Source organism: Galleria mellonella, unplaced genomic scaffold (assembly GCF_026898425.1).
Source record: "Galleria mellonella isolate WM207_F2 unplaced genomic scaffold, CSIRO_AGI_GalMel_v1 utg32, whole genome shotgun sequence".
NCBI lineage: Eukaryota > Metazoa > Arthropoda > Insecta > Lepidoptera > Pyralidae > Galleria > Galleria mellonella.
The window spans coordinates 1,692,922-1,714,410 of NW_026442075.1; the positions used below are offsets into that span (position 1 = coordinate 1,692,922).

At 31.8% G+C, this 21,489-nt stretch overlaps 1 protein-coding gene across 2 annotated transcripts in view; it reads right to left on the bottom strand.

The window, feature by feature from the left end:
- LOC113510733 (acetylcholine receptor subunit alpha-like 1) overlaps positions 1 to 21,489 on the bottom strand; it is a 366,334-nt gene that overhangs the window by 9,650 nt on the left and 335,195 nt on the right. For both annotated transcript variants that reach the window (XM_026894245.3, XM_031907139.2), the window contains 2 exons: positions 10,581 to 10,690; positions 2,222 to 2,402 (listed from right to left, as the gene is read on the bottom strand). In XM_026894245.3, coding sequence (XP_026750046.1) covers positions 2,222 to 2,402; positions 10,581 to 10,690 — 291 coding nt within the window. The remainder of the gene's footprint in view (positions 1 to 2,221; positions 2,403 to 10,580; positions 10,691 to 21,489) is intronic.

The window sequence follows — 21,489 nt, forward strand, 5'->3', positions numbered from 1 at the left end:
AGGTACAGCCTGATAAAGATTTACTCTGAAGTTTATATTAAATTCGGAGATAAACAACGCCAACAAACAAATGAGTGGTTATTTATTCATAAAATTTTGCATCGTATAAACAAGTGGTCTAATTATATTGCCCAGACTAGTGGCGAGGTGATAGGTGTTGTTGATCTCTCTAAAATGTGCTTGGAAACTTGTTCATCGCACTCGTAAAAGAGCGCTGTTAGTGGTTTGCTCTGTGGTAGATTATTATTATCCCTTATAAAATTAATTTTTACTTGTTGTTATTTGGATTAATTATGCTAGGTTGCTAGACAAATTACTGTTTTTATTTAAATTAATTAAGCATGCAAGGTCATTTGTACTCTGAACAGATTTCTGAAGTACATGATGATGTTATGAAAGAATGATGTATAATAATAAATAAAAAAAGTAATGATATATATTCGTAATCGTAATTATGTTGTAATTTCTGTAATTAGTTTGAAATCAATCGCTTAGAAAATTATCAAAACGAAATAAATATATTTTAAGTGCTCTGTATCTATAAATTTGAAATAAAGTTTGATGTTATATGTTTTAACAAAATAAACATTAAAGGATACAAAACGATCTTAATTTTACAAAATATCAAAAAGCAGTAGAATTTTGGATTACTACGTTATATCTTTAAAACCTTATAAATCACTCTTGCACTATGGTACAAACTATAAAATCTGCAAACTCTTAGTAAGTAACTGCCTATATAATTAGCAGGAAATGGCAATATTGTATTTCTTGTTAATCGAATAATATTGGCTGGTATTATTTTAAGCAAATTGAACTTTAAATTAACTTGTATAAAGAAATTAAGCTGTCTTTAAATAAAGATGTAGATGGAAATTAAATATTAAAACTTTGTTTTTTAGAATCAAGTTGCTGTTGTCTCGACTAACGGTAAGGATGTGACTGAGATAGATAGTTACGAATCCCAAGTGAGCCTTAATATAAACGATTTAAGGTGCAGACTAAGGTTGCGTCTTTATTTATGTGCAAAGAACCGCACTGATTTATTAGCTTCCTAGTATCGGTGTATAGCTGTCTTCTTCAAAGCCTATTGCTGTAAACTGCTTGGGAAACTTTTTATCACTCCCGTCTATTGCTTCGAATATCTCATTGTCCATATTATTTATTGCGACCCGAAATATTTCACTTGGTAGATATTGGGAAAAGGCTTTTGTAATGTGGAATTTCGATTACATCCCGCCTCTAAGCGTTTTCTGCAATAATATTTATGTCTGAATTGTTATTCGTTGAAATGTTTAATTTTTTATTTTATTTCATAATTTTCAGTTTTACTTTAGTGTCTATTTTATCATTAATTTAATTGGATTTGTTTATTTAATAGAATGTAATTTTAAAGTATCCGATTTCATCAAAGACAAACTAAGCTATTATTATGTTTTGCTGAATACTAGGATGTACCACGATTTTAATTTTATTGTTCATTTTTGTAATTTTGTTTATAAATTGTAACTTTATTGTTAAAACTGTCATAGGTACCTATTATATTTTGACTGTAAAATTAACCGTATTACTTTAGGTGTATTTTAGTCGTGAATGCTCGACTAGTTTCGGGACTATCTTTTTCGGGACCTTTAATCGATCCGGTTAGTTTTACAGTTAAAATTGTAATGTTATTTCCTATTTTTGTATTTATTTATTAATATTCTATTGATAAAATTACAGTAAATTTTTAAACTTCTTTAGGGAAATCATACAATATACTCAAATTATATATGTATGTGTGTAAAAAGATTATATTGAATACTTTACGATGAAGTCCAGAAAAAGTCAGGACTAAATCAGAAAGATCAGAGAGATAAACAATATTACTATTACTACTCGTGTGAAGGTGTCGCTGTTTGAAGGCATCTGATTCTGAGAATAGAATAGAATAGAATAGAATAGAAATCATTTATTCAAATAAACTTACATTGAAGCACTTTTGAAAAGTCATTACATTTTTTTTAATCTACCGCTCGTTCGGAAAGCTGTCTCATCACAAGAAGAACGAGCAAGAAACTTGCGTGTTGCACTTTGCGTCTTTCTCTGATGTAGTTTATTGGACGTTGTTTTACGAATTCTTCTAATCACGAAGCGAATTTTTAAATGTTCCAAATATAAAAACTTAGATATTGAGATAGGGATTTAACAAACAATGATAAATCGTCACATAGTCACTTACCGTGTACCCATCGTAGCTCCAAGATCCGAACTTCATGAAACAGGTTTGCTCATCAAAAGGAAAATACTCCACGTCAATCTCGCAGAAGGATTTGTAGATGGCGGGCGGTTTCCACACTACCTTCCCATCATGATGTAGAATTGCTTTTGTCATGATTGTCACCTCGTAATTACCGTCCGCACTGTGGATGAATAATTACATTTATTGACTTGATAATACATATTCTATTAATAAATGGAATTTAAAATTTAGAATTTTCTATATTAAGAATTAATTATTTTCCTTAATTATTGGTTTTAATTAAACAATTTATTAATTATAATTATAAACAATTTATTATTTTATTAATTATATATATTTATATATATTTTATCAAGTAATTCTCGATGTGTCCAGGTAAAGTTAAAGAGATCAGCTAATTTAAAATCCTACTTTATATACATATAATTTGTGTTGCCAAAAATTTAACTATTTAATATATACATAGCTCTTGACATTTAGTATGAATTGAAACTTCTAACCACACCTCATGTATACAAATATGTATAACATTTAGGCTTTTAAAAATATTTTAAGAGGCACGCTGCTGCCCATCCCTCTATCGTAAGCTCCCTTAGTCGTCTCTTATGGTACTAACGGGAAAGGAAGGGGTGGCCTATTCTATGCCGGGTCCGACATGGCGATATAGAAACATAATAGGATGTAATTACAGATAGAGATACTATAGTTCAGCAGTAGTATGGCTTATGTTCTAATAATTATCTGAATGTAATCATTTATGCTTTGACACGTGGTTACATTGATATTAGATTGATATAAACAGTAATTGTGGCTAATATCAAAGCTAATAAATAATTAAAGTAAATATTTTACAATAAGCATATAAACCAATCGTTTTGATTGGTTTATATGCTTATTGTATTTATATTCAGGATTTTGTATTCAGGATTGTATTCAGGATTTTATATTCAGGATTTATATTCAGGATTTTGTATTTATTTTCAGGATAAGGAGGCACTAATGTTATGTAAATACAATACACGAGAAGATAAACTTGGAATCAAAACATATATTAAATTGTGTGGCTAGTAGTTGAGTACCATAATGGGAGACAGGCGTGACAGATATGTACGTAATAGTAGTCAATCTTTAAATGTTTGGCAGACCCACGCATACTAATTGTAGCGAAATTAAAATAATTCTAATGAATTAACCAGTTTTTGGCTAATGTTTGATTAATATCACCAGAGGGAGACTTTGTACAAAAGTCGATTGTTTGGGTACCTCTGTCCTATTTGTGTTTCAACCGTGAAGCAATTGTGTTTGCATGGCTGTGTTTCGGTTTGAAGGGTGGAATATGGCGTGAATTTACTGAGTACAGAGGAATAACACCTGAGTCCTCAGGAATGGCAACACATGGGGGTATCATGGGTGAAACAGTATACTCTGTTATGTCCATAGTACTGCTCATGTCTATAGGGGACGGTTACCACTTTTCATCAGGTGGGCCGTCAGCTTGTTTGCCATTCTAAGTTGTATAAAAAAAAATACTTATAAATTTTGAAGAGTGATTTACATTCAAGAGTGAAGTTACTATTTGTTGTGATGGTTATACTGAATCAAAACCTAGTAAAATTAATTTTGTAGTACTTATTTGTTTTAATTATATGATAAAATATTTAATAAGTCTGTCTATTTATTTAGTTCGTGCAATTTATCAATCGTTATCTTACTAGGTAATGTTTCAAATAAGACAATATCTGTAGATAGAAGGTACTTAAGAAAATTGATGTGAAAGGTCCTAAAAACCAATTATTGTGTAATTAAATTATTAAATTAAATGTTTTGGCATCTACGGATAATTTTTAGATATTTTGTCTGTCTCTCTGTCTAATTTTTATTAACCCAAAAAAAATTTGATAGAGACTTGGTGGCAAACAAGCATGTGGCCCACTTGATGGTAAGCGGTTAGAATTGTTTATTATGACATCAAGCAAAAACTACTGCGTAAAATTGGATGCGGTCTAACTTAAAGATCTTAAGTTTTTTAAGTGTATGTTTTATCTCGGCACGCCATTTAGAAATACTAAATTATATTGGTTTTCCTAGTTCTGAAATGCGCACATACGAAGTAGCGGGCAAGAAGCTAGTTTAATAATAAAAATTAAATATATAAAAATAAATAGTAACACTACCTTTGTACTAAAAAAGTGCTCACACCAAAATAACTCAACTAAATAATATGAAAAAATGTTTACACTAACGCAATAAAACATGAAAGCATCACAGTCTTGTAAAATTCCGACGTTGATGCTTGTAAAAGCTTTGTCATAACCAACTTGTGCTCATTCATGAAAATTGTCTCGCAAAATAGGTCACGTTCACTTCCATTAAGCTAACGTGGTGCCATTAAAAATAAAGTTAACACCAAATATTCGAGGAGCTTTTAAGGAGGAAGCAGGTGCGCGAAAGTGTAACCTGGATCTGTTTAAATTTAAAAATATTACTGCCATGTCCACGAATATTATAGCACTAAGAGGGTAGTTTGACTTTGTGTCAGGAGTATAGAGAAATTTTAAGTGACATTTTCATGTACTTTCCACATTTATTATTCATATGTTTATTTTCTTTTTATTATTCAAATATAAGAGTTACATTTTACAATTTTAATAATAATAATAATTAATAATTTATATTAACTAGAAAATAATCTATTCTTGCTTGGTTCTAATAGATTATAGAATAGTTTTCTGACTAAGTCATTAAAAGTCTACTAAAAGGAAATTTGCAATTATGTTTTTTATTTTTGCATGTTAAGCGATATATTAACAAACTAACCATTTCTCGTGGCGCTGTCCGCGTGAATCGGTATATAAAATATCCTATAAGTCAAAATAGGATATATAACCTACCTTCGTAAGTTTCAGCCAATTCAACTGATCTGTTATTTTATAGTATTTTATATGTGATTCTTTAGATTGATATAACCTTTTTTATTTAATTTATGTATCGATTGAAATAAAACAGACATTTTTATCAGAGGAAGACTTTGTACAAAAGTCATTTGCTTGGGTACCTCTGTACCATTCGTCTTTCAACCGTGAAGCAGTTATATTTGCATGGCTGTGTTTCGGTTTGAAGGGTGATATGGTGTGAATTTACAGGGTACAGAGGAATAACACCTAAATCCTCAGGAATGGCAACGCATGGGGGGTATCATGGGCGAAACAGTATACTCTGTTATGTCCATGGTACTACTCATGTCTATAGGCGATGGTTACCACTTGCAATCAGGTGGGTGGAGGGGAATGGCAAACAAGCTGACGTGTTTGACATTCTAAGTTGTATAAAAAAAGAAGTTTAATTTTAAATGGAGAAAACAAAGCATTAGGGGGAACCATATTTAAATTGGTTGTCGCGCGCACAAATTTAAATACAAACAGACGAAAATTCTAATCATTGTTTTGGGTCCAATTGTGTTCATAAAGCCCACCTATAATAGTTTTTCTTATATATCTTCCATGTACAGACAGCGACCACATACGATTTTATTATGTGCATTGATTGATGATATTGAATCAATAACTTATTTTTTTTAATCAGTAGGATATATTTCTTAATAATATCTCCTATTAATTCTCTATTAACTCCTAGTAATGACTGAATTCCCTACCATCTCCAATTTATTTACCACTAATTGACTAATTGGTAAAATGATTTCTAATAATTGTACCTCATTCGATTGGAAGACAATCAATTCAAATACACTTTCAGTTTAATGAAGGTAAAGACAGATAAACTACCCAGCCTAGTGACCATTAAGGAATTCCATTGTTACTTTATAATGTCGATGATCAAATTAACTGTAAAATGTTTATCGTGGCGCTTTACCTACTATTATGGTATTTAGATTAAAGACAGCACTTATCTTCCGTCCTTCCGCCTGGCCAACTCCGGGCGCATTCTCTGCTCTAGTTAGATAGAGATTTACCATTTAAATATCAACCATATTTCAAAAGGGGTAAGCTCTAAAAGCCATCTAGGTGGGGGTTGGAGGCGTTAATGCATATAAGTGCGGTGAGCTGCTACCGATAATGGGCGACGTTGCGAGTACGCGTCGTTTTGAAATTGTGTTGTTACCATCATTTATGTACTAAGAGCTGCTTTTTAGTAGCACTGCCAGTATTTCAGCGGATTACCTATAATTATGATTGATTTTTCTTACGAAAAACTTACAAGTTACTACACAAACAGCAAACTATGGAAAAAGCTATGCAAGAAAACTCCTTACATGATAGAATCAGAAATGATCAGTGATGAATGAAATCCGCAGAAAAATTAAAGTGACTGACATAGTCCGAAAGATAAGCAAGCTAAATTGGCAATGGGCTAGTTGCTTAGCTAAAAGAATCAATATTAGATGAAAACGAAAGATTCTTGAAAGGTAATCGCATACAGGTAAATGCATTAAAGAACAGTCTCTCACGAGTTGGCGAGACGACCTCAAATGCATTGCAGAGAGTTAACGAATTCAAGTGGCTCGGGACAGTTTCTTATGGCAGTCTATGGGGGAGGCCTATGTTTAGCAATAGACACATAACAACTGTTATGACTGTTATGTTAACTACGATATGATGGTGATAATTCATTTCCTGAGGTACGACATAGCGAGAATTTAATACAATTAAACTACATATTTAATCAAAATGTTTATAGATTAGGTTTTGCTGTATTTAATGTGATGTGTGAATAACACCTGAGTCCTCAGGAATGGCAACGCATGGGGGGTATCATGGGCGAAACAGTATACTCTGTTATGTCCATGGTACTGCTCATGTCGATAGGCGATGGTTACCACTTTCCATCAGGTGGGCCGTCAGCTTGTTTGCCATTCTAAGTTGATAAAAAAAAATTAATGTGATGTCTGTGATGTAAGAAGAAGAAAAAAACTGAATAATATTAGATTTATCTGTATTGTTTCGATATTTGTCCACATGTAACATAGAAAAACAATGTTTTAGCTATTATCATTAGTTGTTAATTTAATTAACAGAAATTCTAGAACACGTAAAGAAATTCTTCAATATAGTTACTGAAATTTGTGCACGCTTTCAATTTACTTAATTAAACTGTTATGATACTATATGGCCAACATAAGATTCTGTAGAACAGTCTAACGCAAATAAAATTTAATTAAAAAACATTAATTTTTTTTTATTATTATTTCAGCCATTAACTGTCCACTGCTGAACATAAGTATTCCCTATAAGGAGAGTTTTGCTAGTAGTTGCCACGTTTGGCAGACGGGTTGACAAGCAGTTAGGTTTTTAGAAATATTTTAAGAGGGCCGCTGCTGCCTATCCCTCGCCCTCCCTTAGTCAACTCTTACGACACTCGCGGGAAGGTGGCCCATTCTATGTCGGGACCGACACGGTGAAATCATAATTATTTACTATTTTTATTTATAGGCTTAAAATACCTTTTCTTTTTTTTTGTAACTTAGATAGGCAGACAAGCTGACAGCTCACCTGTTTATAAAGTAGTAACGGTCACCTATAGACATGAACAGTACCATGGGCATAACAGAATATACTGTGGTATCCATTAAACCTTAAATTAATTATTATTATAATAAGTATTAATTCATTGTAAGCAATTTCATTTATAATGCAGTTAATTTCATGACAAATCGTATCCAATCATCTATAGTGATTACTATAGCGCGATATTCTTTTAATTTAATTTCAAATTCACTTTTTCTATATTGTACTTTCTGGTATTCAAATAAAAACGCTTTTGTCTTTCATAGAAATGCGGCCTGGTACGGAACGCCCATCGATTTATTGTCTTGAACCACTGCCAGGAAAGTAATGACTGTACCTAATGTAGATTTATATGGATTGAATGCTATACTATTCATATTTCCCCATACATGTAGATATATTGTGAGACAAAAATAACATTTTATCGTATTAGGTATTATCTTAAGGAAGTCTATAATATTGGTCACTGGATTATTATTATTTTGTTTATTTCTATTACAATTAGTATCAGCAAGAACAGCAATATTTATTATGGGGAACTGTATACCATTAGACGTTCTTTTGGGTGTCAATTTGCCATTGTTAGGTATTAAGTTTACATCCATATTGCAACACGTGTTTCACCTTAATATCTAAATTAAACGTGCCATCATCAGGCGATTCTATCGATCGCATCTTTGAAATCTAGCATTGACAGTTACACGATTCTGTATATTTTTATTTTTATTTATACAACTTAGAATGGCAAACAAGCTGGCGGCCCACCTGATGGAAAGTGCTAACCGTCGCCTATAGACATGAGCAGTACCATGGACATAACAGAGTATACTGTTTCGCCCATGATACCCCCTATGCGTTGCCATTCCTGAGGACTCAGGTGTTATTCCTCTGTACCCGGTAAATTCACGCCATATCCCAATATCCTACTCTTCAAAGCGAAATACAGCCATGCAAACACAACTGCTTCACGGTAGAAACATGAATGGGACAGAGGTACCCAAGCACATATATATTATTGCACTAAAATATACAGTAATAACAAAAAGTTAATAACAATGTTAGCAAAGGTGAACTTATATCTCTAAAAGAGATTTCTTCCAGTCAACCTAACAGTGGCATAGGAAGTAGTGAGTGGGCAGTAGTATAGTACTAAACTGTATTCCAAATATTTTAATGTATCTAAGAAATAGCTTGTTGTTCGGTGGTATAATTTATTTTCAAAATGATCACGAGTCATGACTGAAGAAGCCGTTTTTCTGTGAAATGAAATGTTCTTAGTATTTACCATTCAATAACTGGAAGAGGACTAATTGAGAACGAGTATCAATATTAGACAATTAATTAATTATATTTAGAGTAAAGACATCGTATAATTTCTTAAAAGTTTCACTACCAATATATCTAAATCTTATTTAAACTAAAAAACTAAAAGAACGAAGTTCAACTTTAGATTTTGTGTTCGGTTAAAGTTACCGCGATATTCTCGCCGAGTCGTCATGATAATGCAGAATAATGGGATAACTCCCAGAAAATAAGGAGATAAGACCACCACCTAATAGAAGAAGAGTTTATGGCTGTTTGTAAAGAAAAGTTAGGTTACATTGAAAGGAATGGGGGATACTGCGAGTGAGACGGGACGCGGGACACCGAGGAAGTTTCTCAAATTGATTCCATAGTAAACACAGTTTGAGTGAGATTAATGTTTGGGGTGGACGATTGGGGGTTACAAACCTTCTTTTAACTGTTCGACTAGTCATTGAAAAGGTAATATTATAGTACGGTTTTATTAGGGGATTTCAAACGTTAGATTTTTTTTTTTAATATAAATATTTTGTACATATCCAATTTGTCTTATCATAAATCCTGTCTATTTCTGACCTATCTTTACTCTAACATGTAACTTATGTTTGTTAGTGGGCAATAAATATTCATAATATCGTCATAGTCGTAGAATACCGACGGATCTTTATACGTAATATTTGTCAGATCCGTCAGTATTCTACGACTATGACGATATGACTATATGGTTATTATTTATCAGAAATTTAGGAAGATTAGTTAAAATTTATTAAACTCCTAATTAATCCTAATTTAGTAATTATTACTAAAGAAGTAATAAATGATAATACAAAGAAAATTCTTTTAATAAATTTTTAAATGACTTTAAATGAATGACGTTTTCTGGTTGATTGTATTCTGTATCAGGGTAGTGTCTTTGTTAATTTGGAAACAATATCTTTTTAAAATTGATAGTTACGAGTATGTGTTATTAATGTTATTATCCTTTATTTTTTTTTTCAAAATTCACAGTTCATAAAAACTATAATAATGTAGTATTATTTTAGTACTTAAAACCAATTACCGATTTACACTATTTAATCATTATCATCATATCAGCTGCCATCTGTCCACTATTGAATATAGGTCTCCCCCATAGACTACCGTAAATAACGATCATTGACCACCTGCATCCACTGACCTTCTGAAATGCATTTGAGGTCGTCATTCCATCTAATGGAGGATCGTACACTGCTTTTGCGACAACTCAAGAACTTTACTTCTCCTTTCTTCTTTATTTCTGTATAAGTTTCATTTTGTCATGAATGAAATAGCCATTTTTCTTTCCGCATAAACTTATTTTCACCCGTAACAAAGTATCGCAATAAAATTAAAAATAATACTCGCATTTATTTTCTAAACCTAATATTCTTGTAACTCTGTACTCGTGTCTTCGCATTTTGAATTAAGACTTTAAAAGCTTAAAATCAGTGAGTTTGAGATTTCTTTGTTGAAATAGAGTCACGTATGTAACTTACTTGTTATAAAGAACGATGTCTGGGAGCCATATGTGTTCGGAAGGCACGTGCAATGTGTCGACTCCCCCGTAGTCATCTGGATTCCATTTTAATTTGTAGTCGTTCCATTCCTGTGGGGAAAATATATGATTGTAATATCGTGTATGCCAATAATGTAGCTCAATTCGCCGGAGCAAGGTTTTGTGATGTTTAATTTGATGTGAACTTAGTTTGAAGAGCAGTATACAGAAACCAATGTTTAAAAAATATTGATATTTATCAATTATTTTGCGTTATTTTACCCGCTAAGAAATATTATTTTTTTGATATGGTAAAATTTTGAGCCTTCTTTATTGACATGAAACGTTTAAGAGGTTAAAAATTTTAGACATTTCTCTGAGAAAATGTTCAGATTCTTCACTTAAATAATCCTTTAAAAGAATATAATTTTTTATGACAGAATAAGCTTTACAGTCTCTCAATACAGAACGTAGCCCAGGAAAGTATCAATACAATAACATATATAAAAAAATACATAATTAAAAGGAATAATGTTAAAAAGATTTATCTTAACTAGAAAAAAATATAAGAGTCAAAATTTCTGAACACAAACACTCTGTGACCATCCGAAGAAACTCTAGCAAATTGGAGGCAATTTGTTAATTATTGTATTATTACTTTTGGCCTATATACAATATATATGTATATTCGTGTCTATCTTCATTGCTGAATATCGACCTTCCCCTATTAGGGCATTTTGCCAGTAGTTGCCATGCTTGGCAGGCGAGTTGGCACCTGCAGTTAGATCTTGGTGATGTTTTAAGAGGGACTCTACTGTTCATCCCTAGACTATCAAGTTCATTATAGTATGATTATGTATCTTATTGAAAAAAAAAAAGTAAGTTATATATGAGTGATTAAAATGTTGTATTTATTCACTTACTAGCTTTTTCTTGCGACTTCGTCCGCGTGACCGGGATATATTTACTGACAAGAATAAAAAGTAGCTTGTATTCTTCTCCACCCATAAAGTACGTTTATACCAAATTTCTTAGTTATTAGTTAAGCCGTTGAGATTGACGTAAGTACTAATTATTCTTGAAAGTTAAAATAAGTAATTTATTATATATGTAGATGTGTATTTTGTTTTTAAATATCTAAATTTGATTTTGATGCGGTTTGGCCACTTGGATCAAAAGAATGGATCAAAGAAGAATGACGAAAAAGATTTATCGAGCGCAAATGGGGGGAGAATTCGATAGAGGTTGTCCTAGACGGACGTACATATATCGTACAAATAGGCGATATGCTGAAGAAAGGTTGCATTAATAGTTACTCATAACCGGCGAGCGTGTTTGACAAGATTGATCAATGTGGAGGAAACGAATGAATCGAATCGTTTGAATCGAAGCATTTGGCATTCTATTGTTCCTGCTTACCCCAATAACTACAGGCGTAACTATTGTTTACTAAATATATCAAGTATAAAAAGAATATATACCTAAGCTGCTTTATTCGTCTATTTTTTACCAAATAAAGTATTTTTCATTATAATGTGCAAATACATAAAAAGCCAGACTGAGTGTGACCTTCGTTTAATCTGAATAAGGTTTTTTTTTGCAATAAAAATGATCTCTATCTAAAGGTCAGTTAGTTATAGTTTCCGTCAAACACAATTTAAGACTCCAAAACTGTTATATTCGCTCAGATATCGTATAAAGCGAGTCGTTGAGTCGGACCCTTGGTCCGCGACGGAAATTGCGGTGCCTTATTGGGATCCTGACGGACATAGATTGGAACTATGTGACAGTGTGCGAGGGTGTTCATAGCCGCTGAATGATAGCAAATTGATTTGCGTAATCGTCAGTTTTTTTTCTGTTTAAATTCTGTTCAAGTTTGGTCAGTATTGATAAGAACAAGTTTTGGAAAACAACGCTTTATATTGCATTCCTAATTGGATAGAAGGATCATAAAAAAATACATTTATTGTCATTTTTGTTAATTTGTTTAAATAAAAATAAAGAAAACAATTAAAATTGAAAGTTATTCAAGGCTACGGTAACCGCTTACTATCAGGAGGGCCGTATGCTTGTTTACCACCCCAGTGGTTTAAAAACAAGTTTTTTATTACAACACAGGGGGCAAACGAGCCTATGTTCACTCTCAATACCAGAGGCATTGCAGGTGTGCTGCCGGCCTTTTAAAAAGGAATATGCTATTTTCTTGAAGGTTGTGATGTCCTATCGGTTCGAAAATACTTGTGTTGGAAGTTGATTCGAAACAGTAAAGAACAGCGTAGAAGAAAGTGCCTTGAAAAACGCACGGTTGAAGACCGCCACTCATCCAGTTAGTTGGGATGAAACTTTAGTTTGTGATGTGTTGTACGGTGGTGAAAATCAGCAGCAGGTATCAATCTGAACAATTTCTCAGAGCACTCATGCAACATTTCTACGCAGTTTCATTGAGTCGAGCCGGCCAGTAAGGCGCTGACCATCAATAATTCGAGCCGTCTGACTTTGAATGCAGTCTAACGGAACGAGGAGGATACTACCAGTATGGCACTCCTGCCCATAGGTTAGAAAAATACACCATAAACGGTGTTCCGGTGTGAAATACCATATTACTCTATTGAACACTCCTAACTTTTTGGAGGCTTTTTGAAATCTTTAAGATCTTTAGGATACAAAACTAAAGACGGTGAACAGTTTTTGAAAAAGAGTTTATATATTTATATTTAAGATTTATTTATTTAAACTTTATTGATCAATAAAGTGTGGTACGAAAGAAGGACTTTATGATAGTATTAAGTCCGCCTTTTGTACCACAATTTATTGCATTCTCTACTAATCAACCTTTAGGATGTGCAGAGAGCAAGAAGGCAAATTACATACATACAAACATTCATAAAATAAACATGCATGTTAATATAGTATTTATATATTAATACGTACATATAAAATATAAATATATACATGTACATATAAATATGTTTCACCAGAGGAAGACTTTGTACAAAAATCGATTGCTTGGGTACCTCTGTCCCATTCGTGTTTCAACCGTGAAGCAGTTGTGTTTGCATGGCTACGTTTCGGTTTGAAGGGTGGGATATGGCGTGAATAGGTGAATCTAAATATTCTTTTTGAAAGCAAATTTAATAGAGAGGGCACATATGCCTTTGGGCAATGAGTTCCAGAGTCGTGAAGTTTGTAGAGTAAAAGAGTAAGACATGAATTTGGTTTTATGAAGAGAATTAACAAGTAAGTAGATTTAATATATACATATATTAAGAGACTACCGACTAAACAGTTTAAAAAAAAACGTTCATGCTCACTTATTTTACTTTATTCGAGTAAGTACTTTATATTATTCTCAATTTCATGTATTATTATACATTATTATATTTCATACATGTGTCCATGTATTTGTTATTTACATATATTTATTCGTTTAGTATGTATGTATATCAATTATTACTAGTACCGCATTTGAGTATTCTGACACTTCCCTATGGTTGACTGGGAGAGAATGCTTTTAGCATTAAGTCCGCCATGTACACATACATGTACTAATAGTTAAATAAATAAATAAATATTTTACAAATAAATCATAATATTCTGAAGTTACACAATAAGAGTATTTAGAAAGAGAGATTTCTCCAAGTATCGTGTTTACAGTTACTTATTTACAAGGCGATGTTGCTAAGGGATCTTTTAATATAGATACTTGAAGAGATATCGATTCGAATCTCAAAGGGATTTTATTTTGTACCTTAATTTTACAATGGCGAATTCTTAGTTGCTAAGGTAACACGCTCATTTTAGATTGTGTTATTTAAAAGAAATTTTCATAGGGTAGGTTTATACTTACCTACTTTGGCTCCACTTCGAGCGTCGTTATTCAAAGATGATGATATTAATTAAATGTTTCATGATAATTTAAGATTTTGTTCCAAAAAAAAAACTCGTTTCATTGTGAAAAAACCAGTTATTTTAATTTAAAAACAAAAGTGTTGAGTCGATTTTGATGAGATTTCTATAAGACCACTCTGAAAGTGTGCCCATCCAGATAATTTTTTTTTAATTGGTTATAAATGACGGAGTTCTAGGGTAAGAAATAGAAAAAAAAATACAATCAAATTAAGAACCTTATTTTTTTAATTTTATATTTCGGTTTGAAGGGTGGGATATGGCGTGAATTTACAGGATACAGAGGAATAACACCTGAGTCCTTAGGAATGGCAACGCATGGGGGGTGTCATGGGCAAAATAGTATACTCTGTTATGTCCATGGTACTGCTCATGTCTATAGGCAACGTTTACCTTTTTCCATCAGGTGGGTCGTTAGCTTGTTTGCCATTCTAAGTTGTATAAAAAAAACATATTTTTTATTGATTCAAATAATAATTATCAATTTCAACAAACATATCTCTTGATAGTTAGATATTTATTGTATTCCTAAAATATTTTCCCTATAAGTAACATTAATTTTGTTGATAACTAGAAAATTCGATTTACAATAAAATTAAATATAATTGGCAACAATTGACGTTTCATCAAAAATGTTTACAAGAATTTATTTGTACTGTTCTATATTTAAAAAACCTCGTCATTCCAAATTCAAATGTTATGAATAGCCACCCATTATCAGTAGATAGAGAGTCTCCATACAAATACTTCTAGAAAAGCGGGTTAACTTTTTCATACAATTTTGCGTGATAAATAGTTATGAGTATTATTCCATATTCCACATATATATATGTATTAAAAAAGTATAAAGAGATATGTTTTTTTGGTTTTATTATTTTTGCATATTTTTAATGCATAAAAACTCATTTTATTTATTAAATAATTAAATATAAATACGTCAAGATACATTATATAGAACACTGATAAAAAACGAGTTAGCTAATTTGACAAAAAGTTGGCCCGTTTTTGAGACTCGATGCTCTATCTATATAATCTAAGCTATAAATTATTTTCGAAAATTCTATCTAACCGAGCGAAACTGGATCGGATTACTAGTCTAAAATAATCTAGAAAATATTAAAATTATGATATCACAGCTTTTTTTATACAATTAAGAATGGCAAACAGACTGACGGCCCACCTGATGGAAAGTGGTAACCGTCGCCTATAAACATGAGCAGTACCATGGACATAACAGAGTATACTGTTTCGCCCATGATACCCCCCATGCGTTGCCATTCCCGAGGACTCAGATGTTATTCCTCCGTACCCAGTAAATTCACGCCATATCCCACCCTTCAAACCGAAACACAGCTATGCAAACACAATTGCTTTACGGTTGAAACACGAATAGGACAGAGGTACCCAAGCAATCGACTTTTGTACAAAGTCTAAATGAGAGCAGGCAATCCGGTTGCGTTGTATTAAATTTTACCTCATATTTCATTTAAACAGTTTCATTAAAAAGTCTTATATATGCAGAAGTCAACGGCGAGATCTCAGATTATACAAGTACACGTGGTTATTGTATTATTATTCGTAAGAAATACGGTACAGTAATTACATCCCTTATAGTCTTTCCACCCCACGTTTTAAATTATTTTGATCAAAGGGAGTAAACCGAGGTTGCTCTGAAATAGGTGATATAACTCTAAAAATTGTTTTAATTTTAAACCGACTTCAAAGAATATTTAAATCTACTTTTTTGGAAATATATATTACGCGGAATGTATCTGTCTGAATAAATTTTGATAGTTTACTTCTGTTAATAATTTTTTGAAGATTCACAGAAATATGTATATATAAAAGAACGTTTGAATGTTTGTGTGTTAAGTATATATAATATCCAATATAAATATTCAATATTAACACTCGGATCTATCAGATTTTTATGAAATTTGGCACATAGTTGGACAATACATGGATTAACATATATGATATTTTTATTATACATAATTTACGCGCGCAAAACCAGGAGAAACTGCTAGTTATGAATAAATCCTTAAAATGTGACTCGATTATTATTTTGGCGGGCTTGTGTAGCTACGTAAGGCGAAATTACAGTTCCAAAACTCAATTTAAATTCATCTACGTTGTCTTAATTCAAAGCGTGTATAGGTTTTATTATGGTAGAATGTTTAATTGAATTACTTATATGGAATGCGAGCGGAGAAGGCTTTGATATAAATTCTATTTCAAGCGACTTCAGAAAGGGACTTCTTAATTTATTTAAAAATTTTTTTTTGGTATATGTATACCAGAGGAAGACTTTGTACAAAAGTCGATTGCTTGGTACCTCTGTCCCATTCGTGTTTCTACCGTGAAGCAGTTGTGTTTGCCATTCTAAGTTAATAAAAAAAATAAACACTCATGGAAGAAAGAAGGGGTAACTCATTCTATGCCGGGACCATATGGCTACCTTACCTTATTCGATAGCCTTTCGATGTGAATTCGATTTGATCCCAATACGATTACGTTAAATATTACCTTGTAGTGATTACTACGGGGTGACTTCTCTACATAAGTAAGTATAAATAGAGAGAAAACAAACATCCATTCGATATTTAATCGATGTCAATACGATTTAATCGTAATTCGATTGCATTTAAAGTCACCTTGTATTACCGGTAGAAGTATAAATTAGACAGGCACGTCTATTTGACGTTTGTTTGATGTGACATCGATTTGATCCCGATTCGATTGCATTAAAAGTCATACCGTTGTAACTGTACAAATGAAAAGTAAGAAAACATCCATTCGATGTCTATTCGATTTGATCCCGATTCGATTGCATCAAAAGTTACCTTATTCAGTAAAAGTATCAATAGATGGGGAAATAACGTCCATTTGATTCCTATTCAACGTAATTTGATCGCAATTTGATCACGTCAAAATCTATCGATAATTTCGTTTTTATTTTTTTTTATATATTTTTTTATTATTTAGATAACTTAAATATGATAAATATGTTCCCACATATATATATAATAATAATAATAATAATAATAATAACTTTATTGCATAACCATGATTTTAACAAAATCAGCACTGGAAATTACAGTAAAAGTAGATACGAATTCATTTGTACATTTGGATCAGTTTAAACATCTGTGTCTGAACTAGGTTATAAAACCTGTATCTCAGACAACAGCGCTCAACCCTCATTACATAGTATAATGTTAGTTCAGCTAAATTTTTAGTGCTACATATAGAATATTGATTTTATATAAAGTTAGTATATCTAATTATAACAATTGGCAATAATGAAAATTGTGAAATAATGTGCTCCCTGTGTGTAGAGTGTAATTTGAATGTATGTGTGTGGGAGAGTGTGTAAAATTATTTGTATGTTACTGTAATATTATTTAAATAATTTAAAGGTTTATCTTGAATTTAATTGTACAATATTATTTTAATTTATGTATCTATTAGTAGTATTTAGTAGTAGTTGTATTTTTATTATATTTCATTTTTTAATAGATTTTCCGTCTCATCGTAGTTCTTTTCTTTCAACCAGTCTACCACTCTGTCCCTACACTCTCTTCCATTTAAAGGATATATATTAAGAATTCTATTAAGTTTATTATATAAATGCGGACCAAGGTAACAAAAGAATCTATTTGTGAAGATATGTTTAAATGCTGGTATTGTACATATTTTATCACTGCGTCTTTTTTTGACATTATTATTATTGAATGGGGTGTGTGTGTGTTGCTTTTTTATAATACTATTTATAAAAATTTGTCGAACAGTTAAGACTGCACATGATCGATATAGAAGATGCGTTGAGAAGTAAATCGGGCGAAAGGTACTGACCTTAAGAATTGCCCTTTGGGCAATTTCAAGCTTAATTAATGAAGATTTTGAAGCTCCGCCCCAGCTAGATACACAATATGATAATATTGATTCAACTAAAGACACATATACACGCTTAATGATCAGTACATCTGCAATATATCTTAATTTTTTAAACACATAAATAAGTTTTCTAAGTCGTGTTACTAAGAGTTCTATATGACATTTAAAATTCAGATTAGAATCTAGCATTACTCCTAAATATTTTAAAGAATTCGTCTTTTTTAGTAAAGGGCATTTACAAGTTGATTTATTTGTGTTATTACAGCAATGCGCAATTAGGTTAAATTGTGATATATTGTTTTTTGATTTTCTAATGGAGAAATTAATATATGTTGTTTTTTCCGCATTCAATGTTAAATGATTGTTAAAAAGCCATTCAGAAACTACATTAAAGCCTTCCTGCGCAGATTGATAAACTTCATTCCAAGAATTAGCTGAAAACAAGAGTGCTGTATCATCCGCATAAGAAACTATTTTACCTCGATGAAGACAGAGATCACAGAGATCATTAATATAGATAAGAAAGAGTGTAGGGCCGAGAATACTTCCCTGCGGGATACCATGAGTAATTGCAAGGTCTTCACTGAAGTGTTTATCTATTTTTACACACTGGTAACGGTTATTTAAATAGTCACTTAAAAGTTTCAGTTCTGTACCTCGAATTCCCATTATTTCCAGTTTATGTTGTAAAATCTGTAATGAGACCGTATCGAAAGCCTTTGCGAGGTCAATAAAAATACCTAGAGTTTTTTTACCGCTATCCAAATTTTTGACTATCCATTCAGTTAGTTCATGAACTGCTTCATCAGCTGATTTGCCTACACGAAAGCCAAATTGGTTTTTAGAAAGCAGATTGTTTTGTTCCAGATATTTAACTAACCTAACATTTATGATCTTTTCTAGCAATTTAGATATTGCAGGAAGTAGAGAAATTGGTCTAAAATTTTCAATACAGTCTCCCCTACCCGATTTATGAATAGGAATGATTACCGATTTCTTTAGTACCTCCGGAAAAATGCCATCCCTAATACATTTTTGAAGCATGTACGTAAGAGGCGGAATAAGGACGTCTTTAAATTCCTTAAGAAGCCTGATTGGTATTAGGTCCCATCCCACTGATGAAGAGTTTTTTAATTCCATTATAAGTCTCTCAATCTCATTAGAATCAGTATCTAGGAATACAAAAGACTCACGGACAGAGGGCAGAGCTTTCACTAGCAGAGACATCGCACTTGCCCGTGAAACAGAAGTGAATTTTGAGGCAAGATTTTTTCCTACATTAGCAAAATAGTTATTAACCCCATTAAGAGACTCTTCAATGTTAGTTTTATTTAGCAATTCACTAGTGTCACTTATGGTCCTTGTACAGCTTGTAGCCTTTTTTATAGCACTCCATAGCTGTTTGCTGTTTTTACCGGCTTTCTTAATTTCTAATTTTTCATACTCTATTTTTGCTCTTTTTAAGGTCTTATTACAGAAGTTTCGGTAACGTTTATACGAAATTTTGAGTATTTCATTACCAGGATTCTGTTTTAATTTTTTATTCATATTGTCACGATTACGCAAGCATCTTAATAGACCCGGAGTTAACCAAGGTTTAATGAGTATATTTCTTCTTGATACTTTTGTAATTATAGTATTTTCAATTACAGCGCGATGTAGACTACGTACAAAGTATGACATGGCAAAATTAATATCGCATGAATTATATATTACGTTATAGTCTATTGTCTGTAAATTTGATCTAATTCCTTCATAGTTAACTCTAGTAATTTGGCGTTTAACTTTTATTTTGTTTAATGAGTGTTGTAAACATAATAAAACCGCTTGATGATCTGTTAGAGTACTATTCAAAACCAATGTAGTAGCAAATGAATGTGATTTTAAAATTACGTGATCCAGGCAACTTTATGTACATATGTTTCTTATAAAACATTAAAATTAAATTACAAACAAAATTGTGTCGTATTAATAAGCAGGAAAGAATCTAAATGTCATTTCCTTTAAAAATAAATTACAAGGAAAATCTTTATACAGTAGGAAACTATTTAAGGTACCTAGATTTCAGATTGGCAAAACGGTTGGCTTGTAAAGGATTCCCTCTTGGAAATGGCCGCCGGCCATCAGCAAACGACATCTAGAGGAGGCGTGGTCAATTGAAAAACTCTTGGTGCGCGTACCGTTCTATATCAAATGACTGAATTTTAATATAAGACCGTTTTCTCGTTCGAAAATTTCAAATAGTTCCATTTTAAACATTTCAGCTGTCGATTGAGCAATGATTGTGAAATGTGTGATTCGAATTTGGAACGCGTCAACGCCAGCATTCCTTTTTAAAATTTTTTTTTCTTATCAATTCTGCGATTACGATTCGATATTTAAATTTAATATGTTTATTTTTACAGATATTATTCTTAAGCTATGTATTATTAGATTAAAAAAAAAAAAAAAAAAACTGGAGAAGTAATAAATTTAAATAGTTAAAAAATCTCCGATGAAAATAGATTGCATTGCATACTTATATGACCTACGTACCTTCGGCTAATACGTATTCTGTAACAAATTTTTGTGCACTAACTTTTTAGCTAGGACATCTAGTGTCATAAAGATCTTACAATTAATGTATTAAACTTTATGTTATGTTTGTTTAATTGAACAGTTAGGATAAATTGTGTTATGATAAACTATTAAACAAATTTATACATAAATGAACATGGCACAGCCCAGAACACGCTTAAAAGAAATTATAAAAAGAAATATTCCAATTGAACTAAACAAAAAGCTTAAGATTAAGCTGTATGGCTTATTTTCTTTGCCTTTTTCATTATAAATAAATTGATACCACTACTAAACAAAAAGTCATAAGTTTCATTTTGGTTTACAAAAACAATTCAGACAATGAGTAACGAAATAACTTCGGAATGAAAATGCCGAAATATCATCAACAAAGCGAAAAACAAACTGTCAGTAGGTAATACAGGGATTGTTTGGCCAAATATGTTGGAAAGCTAAGCAGAAATTCGGCAAGAATTCAAACTGAGGTAGGTACGTATTTTCTGTCTTTAAAATTAATTGTATTTTACATCGAGAATGAATTTAAATTTAGT